Raw genomic sequence first — 9898 nt, 5'->3', positions numbered from 1 at the left:
AAAGAAAGAAAGAAGAAGAGAGAGAAAGAAGAAGAAAGAGAGAGAAAGAAAAAGAAAAGGCTTTCACGTTGGCAGCCCCGGGACAGTAAACAGGGCACTCGTAGCCGCAGAGGGGCCGGGTCCAGATGTCTGCAACGTGCCGGGCCTCTGGGTGCAAGCCCACCTCGCCAGCAGCTAACTTCTTTGGGAATTTCGGACCCTTTACCCCGCCCCGTCAGCTCCCTGTTATTACTGACAATAGGAAGAATCGCTCAGGAGGGAGGCCCACCCCCTCCCCCTACACACCCAGGTCCCCACCTGAGGAGCGTGGCTGTCACTGGCCACCTCCACGGCTGCGGGGCAGGGAGAGGAGCCCCGTCCTGCTTCTGCAGTGGCGCGTCTGGGGGCCCAGCCCTCGAACCCCCCAGCCGCGCAGCCCCCCGTTTGGGCGCAAGAGAGTCTCCTTACCGCTCTGGCCTCGCTGGGTCCCGGGGGCTCCGAGGAGGCGCCGCTGCCCCCCGCGCGCGCGTCGAGGATGCCGGGCGCCAGGGAGTAGAAGGGCGGGCTGGGGCTGGGGCTGGGGGGCAGCCCGGAGTCGGGGCTGTCCAGCAAGCCCTCCCGGCCCGGCTCCTTCAGGCTGTCCTCCATGTCCTGCAGATGCAGGTGGCCCACCATGTCTAGGGGGCGCGGGGCGCGGGCCCCCCGCTCCTCCGGGGGCTCCTCCACCGCTCTCCGGGGCCCGGGGCAGGCGGCGGCGGGGCGAGGGCTGCGCGCCCGGGGACCTGCGGGCACCGCGAGAGGCGGCGATCGGGCCCGGCGCCCCCCACCTCCAGCGCCCCCGATCCCCGCAGGCCTGCCGCCTGCTCGCCCCCACGGGCCGCGCTCCTGCCCGCGCCGCCGCCCTCCGCCCTCCACCCTCCGCCCTTCGCGGCGCCCGCCCGCCCTCCGGGCCCGGCCTCGCCTCCGCGCCGCGCTCCGCTCCCGCCGGCCGGCCCAGCCCCGAGGCGCACGTCGCCGCCCGGCCCTCTCCGCACCTCCCCGGCCCGCGCCTCCTTTTCTAGGCGCCTCCTCCTCCCCCTTCCTCTCCCCGCCCCGGCCTGCGCGGTGGGCAACCGCCCCGGGCCGGCCCCTCCGCCGAGGCCCTCCCGCTCCCGGGCACTGCGCGCCCAGCCCGGCCGCCCCGGTCCCGCTCCCACGAGGCGCGCGTGTCCCCCGCTCCCGGAACAAGCGCCACACCCGCGTGCCCAGGGGCCTCGTGGCGTCCCCAGGTCATCCCAAGAAATACGAGCCGTCAGCATCATCCTATTTCGTGGTGCTCCTAGAGGTTTTCTCCATCTCATTTGAAGTCCCAAAATAGGCAGCTTAAGAAACTTTATTTCAGAGTTTTCTTTTTCTCTGTAACTTACAATCGACGGGGAGGAGGGCCACCACTGTCCCAGTACTGACGTCTAGGTTACCCGCACACCCGGGGCTGGCTGTTTGGGCCTTGAGGGTGGAAAGCATTGCGGGGAGCCTGTGGGTGGGGGGAGGCAGCGGCGAGGAGAAGCACTTCCGGGAATCCCCAGGCATCTGGCTGTTCCTGCACTTTTTCCAGGCAGGTCCTTGCTCATGGACAAGGGTCCTGCCCATCCTTCCCTTCTTTTCCTTCCTCCCAAGAGAAACGAACACGTGTTTCCCGTCCTTGCTGTGTTCTTATCAGATGCCTGGCGAGGGGTCTGCACATTTCCAGCGCCCAGCCACACAGACGCCCCACCCTTCTCCTGAGGATCCATCCTTCCATTCTGCAGTGGGGCAGCTACGGGTGTCTACGGATTGCTTCGAAAAGCAGGAATGTGGGAGAGGCTAACAGGGCAAAGAGAGCAGGGGGAGGAGGGGTGAAAGTGTGCACGGATACACTCACTTCCATTCACCCCTTTGTCTGGATAGAGCAGAAAGCCCGAGATCAGGGCCGGGAAGCCGGGTGCCAGAATCTGCTCGTTGGACACCCACAAAGTGAGGACAGCACTTTGAAGCGTGTTCTCAATCTCCCACTCTGCACCCAGCCTTGGCCAGACCTCAGACGTGCCCTGTAGGGGGCCCAGTCTGATGAAAGAGGCCACAGTGCACCAGGAAGCTAAAGCTGTGAGCCTAAGGGAAGGAACTGAATGAGGTGCTGCACCCAAGAATAGTCCCAGGGACACCTTAAGCCTTGGGTATTCAGGGAAGGCTTCTTGGAGGAGGCGATTTTTAAAGATAAGATCTGAATAACCAAGCAGTGAGAATTAGTGCAGCATGTGGAAAGAGCAGCAGGGCACAGTCTTGCCACAGCAGGAATAAGGTGCATGCCGGGACACTGGTGGAGGGTGGGGCCGATTCCTGGGGGCCCCCAGGTTGAAAGGCATGCACTATCACCAGGTGAATTTACAGCCCATTTCCATATCGGCCAGGAAAGAACGGGGAAGTCTGCTGCCCAAACAGAACCAGAGGTTTGAATATCTGGAACATTCTGGAAAAAACAAAATAGGACAGCAGACGTTTGCTTCAATTCTTAGCCAAAGCAGGCCTTCTTCAGCCCTTGGGCGACTTGACCAGAATGAGCAGGGGAGGGGGGATGAGGAGGGCTTCCCTTCTGGAACACAGACACCTGGAAATTCACATTTCCCAAATGTCCACCCACCCAGACCAGAAGTCTTCCGCTTCCCTGGAGAAAGTCTTTGGCAGGAACTAATTTCTTCTTATCTCATGGATGGGACCAATGACCCTTTGGCCACAATAGCTACCAAGGGCAGGGCAGGATGTGGGCAAGGCAGAGTTTCAAAATTGCAGGGCTCCTCTGCCTTTGTTTAAAATGTTGATATTTTAAGGGCAGGAGCGGTGTCTCATGCCTGTAATCCCAGCATTTTAGGAAGCTGAGGTGGGTGGACTACCTGAGGTCAGGAGTTCAAGACCAGTCTGGCCAGTATGGTGAAACACTGCCTTTACTAAAAATATAATAAATTAGCCGGGTGTGGTGGTGGTGGGTCCCTGTAATCCCAGCTACTCAGGAGGCCGAGGCAGGAGGATCGCTTGAACCTGGGAGGCAGAGGTTGTGGTGAGCCAAAGTCACGCCACTGCACTGCAGCCTGGGCATCAGGGCCAGACTCCTTCGAAAAATGAAATACAATAAAATGTTGATATTTTGTTCTTTTTTTTTTTGACAGAGTCTCGCTCTGTCGCCCAGGCTGGAGTGCAGTGGCGAGATCTCGGCTCACTGCAACCTCCGCCTCCTGGGTTCAAGCAATTCTCTGCCTCAGCCTCCCAAGTAGCTGGGAATACAGGCGCCCACCACCACGCCTGGCTAATTTTTGTATTTTTAGTAGAAACGGGGATTCACCATGTTGGCCAGGCTGGTCTTGAACTCCTGACCTCATGATCCACCCACCTCAGCCTCCCAAAGTGCTGGGGTTACAGGCGTGAACCACCTCGTCCAGTTGATATTTTGTTCATCTTGAACAGCTTGCACCCATTTGACTTTTAAAACATTGCAGCAAGACAGTATTTGTGGCGATTCTGTGTTTGGAAGATGTCCTGAAATTCTCCTGGCTCACTCTAATCCTGGCCCCCTTGCGCCATTCATCCTGATCTAGAAGCGCACTTATCAGGAGTGCGGTCATGACTACGTGTGTCCACCTGGGTTCTGGAAGTTTCCCCTGAAACAGACTGCCCTGTGTGAGCAACGTTGGAGATGTACGCATGCGACATGGCAGGAAGAACATGCGTGCACTACAAATGTCAAACCCCCAGTGAGCGGCCCACACGGATCACCCCAGTGACCATGACCTCTGACCTATTCAGATCCGCTGCTGCGGGCTGGGGACCGCCCCTCGGCTGAAAGCCGGGTACTGTGGAAGCTTCTATTGCTCATAGCGCCAGATGGTCTGCAAATGTCAAAGAGGGGAAGAAAGGCCAAAATTTCCATAAATTCATTTGAGCCAGGGGCTAGCCAGTGGGCAGGGCAGGAGGTTCTTGTGGCTGGTCTCAGGAGGAAAAGGGGTCTGAACCCCTGAAATGTGAGGCCTGAGGAGTGAAAAAGAGGGTCTTTCAAGATCCGGGTGTCTGCCCCAGGCCCAGTGCTGTAGGAAGGGACAGAGGGAAGGAGGCACCTGGTCTACAGGGGCCCTTGGGCTATGCTAAGAGATTGGGGCCTTATCTACCAGGGATGGAAGAATCTGCAGAGGTTTTGAAGCAGGTTTCAGGAAAGATCTGATCCAAATAGCTTCCAAAGTTCCTCACCATACACACGTATACATATAAACAAAGTTGGATTAAAGACAAGGGAGTTTGGAGGCAGACGGAAACTGAGCAGAGAAAGTAGATATGTAATAGACAAGAGGTACTGGGGTATCCCAGACAGACAAGGCGTCCTAAAGAGTGGGTCCCGTGCTGCAGAGAAGGGGAGAGGGAAGACCCCTTTACCGCACACCCCTGGGGAGGAAGACCTTCTTCCACAAGCTTCTGAAGTCATTGGCTTTTAAGAGCACGAGTTGGGGGAGAAAGAAAAGTGACCTGGAGTGACCCCAAGCCCCAGGGCTCCCTAGCACTCCTGGGTCGGGGGAATTTTCTTTCCCAGGCTGCTCTGTGTGGGGAGCTCCACTCTGTAAGGAAGGCCAGAGGGAAGGGTGTCCAGAAAAAAAAGGCATTTTGACAGAAAGCCACTAGCCACTTGTTCCAAGCAGCACTGAAGGAAGGTCCTGGAGCTCGGGCTGCGCTTCCCGACAGCTGACGGAGCCCTCCACCCGCCGTTGTGCACCAGAAGCCAGGCTGCCTACTACTTCCATTTTCAAACACAGAGGTCCGGGCGCGGGGCTCACGCCTGTAATCCCAGCACTTTGGGAGGCCGAGGTGGGTGGATCACCTGAGGTCAGCCGTTTGAGACCAGCCTGGCCAACATGGATAAACGCTACTAAAAATACAAAAATCAGCCAGGTGAGGTGGTGCACATTTGAAATCCCAGCTACATGGGAGGCTGAGGTAGGAGAATCGCTTGAACCCGGGAGGTAGAGGCTGCAGTGAGCCAAGATCATGCCACTGTACTCTGGCCTGGGCAACAGAGCAAGACTCCAACTCAAAAAAGTAAATAAAAGAACAGAGGAAGGAAGGAGAGAGAGAGAGAGAGAAGGAAGAAGGGAAAGGAAGAAAGAAAGAAAGAAGGAAAGAAAGAAGGGAAAGAAGGAAGGGAGGAAGGGAGGGAGGGAGGGAGATGGAGCCATGGAGACTCAGAGAGGTTAAGTGACTGCCTGAGGTCGCACAACCTGCGCTAAGTAGAAAGCCACACTGGAGGCTGCGAGGCTGCATGGGGGGAAGGCTGTCAGTGGGTCCCAATGGATCGTGACACGGAGGCAGGAGGACTGAGGTCATCATGCCAGACAATAAGACCCTTCTGTGACCTGCAGAGACAGCCCCGAAACAAGGCCATCTGAGAGCATGCCGGAGGCCCCGAGGCCCAGGCTGCACTGAACGCAGAGCTCTTCTCATCTAACGGTGATCACTCACAGATCGCGTCCCACCCTTGCCTACCCTGCGGGAAGTTCCCCAAGGCCAGGGCTTGGTACTCCTGCTTCCCAGCGGGCTGTGCACGCCAGGCTCCACCAGCCTGTGTGATTGTGCTTACCGACGCACCCAGCAGGGCGCCAGCCATTCAGGCAGCGCGGTCCGGGGAGGCGTCACTGGTGACTTCTTTAATCAGACGTGTCTTGCTTCCTGGTTCCCCAACGGTTGACATCACCATCTGAAAAGGTTGGCAGAACATAGAGAGTTACATCTCCTTGAGAGACACAGAGAGGGTAGGTGTGTTGCCTAAACCCACACAGCAGGACCAGGTGTTAATGCGCTCAGCCAGGGCCTTTCTTGGTTAGGATTCAAGGGCCCTCTCTGGAGTAAGAAGCAGCTCCTTCCTGTGAGTCATCGTCAAAACCCCCAGGACTCCCCTCCTTCCCCGGGGGGATAAGGCACCTGGAGGAAGCCCAGGGCTGTCTGCCATGGGTCAGGGGCCACGTGCACTTCTCTCCAGTGAAATCCCAGGCAGGGGATCCATGCCACCGAGAGCAGGTGCACCCCGGGAAGGGCAATGCGCCCACAGAGGGCAGGACCTCCTCACCTGCCGTGTGTGGACACAGCTGGAAGTCCCGCTCACCTTTCCAGGAGACTCACAGACAAGGAAGGGGTCTTCTTGCCATGGGCACGCTCAGTGGTCTGGGTTTGAACCCCGGCCCTTCCATGTCCCGGCTGTGTGATCTGGACCATTGGCCTGCCCTCTCTGCGCCTCCGTGTCCCCATCCATAAAGCAGGGATGATATAATAAAGGTAGGGAACAAAGATTAAATATAGGCATAATAAGGGTATGCTTCCAGATGCACCAGGCAGAGCTGAGTCCCTGGCACTGTGCCAGGGAAAGTCCCTCAGGCTCAGCTGGGCCCTGCTCTAACCACTGCACCTCATGCCTCTGTGTGAAATCACCAAGATAATCAATAACTTTAGACACACACACACTTATGCATGCATATAAACACACACACACACACAAGCACCCATATGCACGCACACATGCATATACACAAACATGTATACACAAACACACAAATATACGCACATATACACATACACATACACAAGACACATGTGTACACACAAACACACAAAAACATACATATATGCATACACGTACACACATGTACATAAACACATGCAAACACATGTACACATAAACACAATACACATGCATACATATATGCACACACATGTGCATACGCACATGCATAGACATATACCTGCTAACACACATATACACATTCATATACACATCTGTGCCCATACACATGTATACACACATATCTACACACATACACGCACACGTACGCAGACACACTTCTTAGAAGAAGAAAGAGGAGAGCACTGCGGTGTCAGCGAACTCTTCGTCTTTCGCAGGCAGTGTCCCTGGCTCTCGCCTATTTTTAGGGAGCACAGAAATCGCACTGAGCATCACTGAGAGTTTGAAAGTGGCCGCGGAAGAACTTGAAGTGGAGGAGCTCAAAGGGGCCGTGAGAACAGAGGCAGGAAGAGTGGCTTCTTGATCACACGCTCCTGACAGCCCCCGTCTGAGCTGTCCAACAGAGCATGTGATCAGATGTTTTAGACTGAAGGCCCAGGTGGTTGTACGACGGCGACACTTTGGCCTGTGCACCCTCAGCAGGCCAGGTCCTGGTGCCTGGCCAGGGGAGTCGCATTTTCCGTGGTGGCCCGTCTCTCCCGGGGACTTTTCCGCAGTGCTGTCGCTTAGTCCCCAGCTGTGCCACAGACGCCCGCGCCTGGACAGAGCTCCAGCAGTGACTCACCTCTTTGTTTTTAGTCCATGTCCCCTCGGAGCCTGCAGCCTGCCTTTGCTGGGCAGCTGTCTGTCTGGGGGTCAGAGCCCATGCCCTGGGCGTCCACTCATACAGCTCTTGACCACCTGCCTTACTAAGACAGGGAAGTGGGCACCGAATGCATTCACAGTGCCTTTGACCTGGGCATAGGTTCTAATGGCATCTGCATGTGCGCGTCCGGGACAGCTGCGGGTTCCCAGTGCTTTCAGTAAGCAAGGAAAGCTGCTCTCAGGGTCTGCCACCCGGCGCCCAGCCTTGGCATTCCCCAGCCCCTCCCATTCCCATTCCAGAATGGGGCTGGTGGCCTCACCTCACAGCTCCGGGCAAAGACGCCCACGGCCGAGAGGCTTCTCCCTGGCTGTAAACTCACAGCCTCACACCTTCAAGCTGTAAGGAGCTTTTAGCTGAAAAGGCCTTTTTTGCCAGCTTCTCCCAAGCCTGAGTAAACAAAAAACCTATTTATGTCTTCAGAGCACTTAATTAAGCCGGAACAGGGATAAAATCAGAGACTGAGAGAAGTGAAAACACAGTTCCCTGAAGTCAGAAGACGGCCGCCCCAGCCGGGCTTGGCCAGGAGCCAGCTGTGTGCTCTTGGGGGAAGCTGGGTCCCCCCTGAATTTTTGCAAGAATATAATGAAAACCCAAACACCACTTGGGTTTGTTGGATGTTGACACACCTCTCTCTCTCTCTTTCTCTCTCTCTCGTGTATGAGTGAGTGTGTGTGAGTGTGTGAGTGTGTGTGAGTGTGACTGTGTGAGTGTGTGTGACAGTGTGTGTGTGAGAGTGTGAGTGTGTGTGTGTGTAAGTGTGTGTGTGTGAGTGTGTGTGTGTGTGTGTGTACTGTTTATTTTGTGTTTTTTTTTGCTAAACCATGTAAAAGTTGGTGGCAAACATCATGCTCCCTTGCCTCAAAAGTCTTCAACAGTCCCCCCTAAGAAGACAGATGATGTGGAACCACAATACTGCCATCATAGTGAGGGAATTTAACCCTGGTACAATGATATAACCTACATTCCATATCAAAATGTCCCCAATGTTCCCAACAATGTCCTTTAAAGCTGTTTTCTTCCTCAACCCAGGGATCAGACACATATTGCATTTCACTGTCACTATCAGGAGACAATTCTTCATGTGTCTCCTGTGTTTATTCCCATCTTGCAAACAGAGGCCCTGGCCACCCTTGTTCTGGGCTATCATTTCAAGAATGTTTGTAGGGAGAACAGTTTTGAAATGTAGAGACAGTGTCTCTCTTCATATCAAAGGATAGGCAAGCTTCCTGCCCACTGTAATAAAAATAATGGTCCCCTCTGAGGAAAATATCAGGCAGGCTTATTGCCCATTGTAAAAGATTCAGGTTCCCGACACTCCAGGTTCCTCCCCTGTCGTGCAAACAGCTGCATGTGTCAAGGTCACCTGGGCCCCTTCAAGTGCCCCTGTGGAGACCAGAGCTGGGGAACTGGCTCAAGAACATGCTGACCCCTTGGCTTCCGTGATTACTGTGAGCAACAACATCCTTTGTCTCTGACCCAGGAGTCTTGTATCTTCTGCTTGCATCTGTGAGACTACGGCAGACCCATGTCTTCACTGGCCAGCAGGGTGAAATCTCAGACTCTTCCCAGTTCTGTATGGTCACATCTCTTTAGTTCTTTGACCGTAACAGACCCCATGCCTATTTTGCCTTTCCTGATGTGGATAGTTTTAACGAGTTTGGGCCAGTTGTAGAGCATCCCATGATCTGGATTTGTCTGACTGCTTTCTCAGGATTCGATTTAGGATAAACACTTTTGTAGGAATTTTTCAGGGTCCGTGTTGCACCATCAACCTCAGGAGGCACATCCCACTGTCAGTCACGCCAAGAGGGAGGACTGGGTAGAGGCGGTATCCACCTCTTTTCTTCTTGCCTTTCCCTTGTTATTTATCAGGAAGCTCTGGGGAGCTATTTTAACATCTTGGGGATATCTTGCTCCCTGACAACCCTCAAACTCCACAAACCCCAGCTGATTCAGTGGTGAAGAGCTTTGCGCTAGATGATAGCCCCAGATACGATGACTGTTATGTTTTCCTGTTGCAACAGAGAACGCATAATCTGCGGAGACTAGCAGATTTACGGTCTTGTCTTGTATAGAAAACGTTGGCAGACCCCTGCAGTAGCAGGTGGCAGGTGGTACAGGGTGAGTCTAGAGTTACCTTCAAGAAATCCCCTTCAATACGTCCACCTTTCCGCACCACTTTCTTTGTCATTTTTCAGCTTTTTAGGGATTCGTGATTCTCTTGCTCCCAAGTTGTATAGTACTTAAAATGAAACACATATACCTTTCTGGCTAACACAATAGTGTGTGACGCTCATGGAAACAGTGCCCGTGCGCAGCAGACTAAAAGCGTGGGCACTGCCCCCTCTTCGTGCCTCTCACTCGGCAAATCTGTGCCAAGAGAACGTTTTGAGATCTTCTCAATGTGGCGTGCTATCCAGATTGCTTTCCAGTTACTTTGTCTGACTAGAAACTGTGATGTCACATAAAATGGTGACTGTGTCTGCCTG

The 9898-nt window shown here is 54.6% G+C and overlaps 1 protein-coding gene across 1 annotated transcript in view; it reads right to left on the bottom strand.

Moving 5' to 3' along the window:
- RFLNA (refilin A) overlaps window positions 1-1003 on the bottom strand; it is a 23307-nt gene extending 22304 nt beyond the window's left edge. Inside the window, exon 1 of the mRNA XM_017544444.2 lies at window positions 448-1003. Within this exon, the coding sequence (XP_017399933.1) occupies window positions 448-654 (207 nt within the window). The 5' untranslated portion in view covers window positions 655-1003. The remainder of the gene's footprint in view (window positions 1-447) is intronic.
- Between the last annotated feature and the right edge of the window lie 8895 nt (window positions 1004-9898).

Source organism: Cebus imitator, unplaced genomic scaffold (assembly GCF_001604975.1).
Source record: "Cebus imitator isolate Cc_AM_T3 unplaced genomic scaffold, Cebus_imitator-1.0 Scaffold169, whole genome shotgun sequence".
Taxonomy (NCBI): Eukaryota; Metazoa; Chordata; class Mammalia; order Primates; family Cebidae; genus Cebus; species Cebus imitator.
The sequence above is the reverse complement of the archived record's forward strand: the minus strand, read 5'-3'. Positions and strand labels throughout refer to the sequence as shown.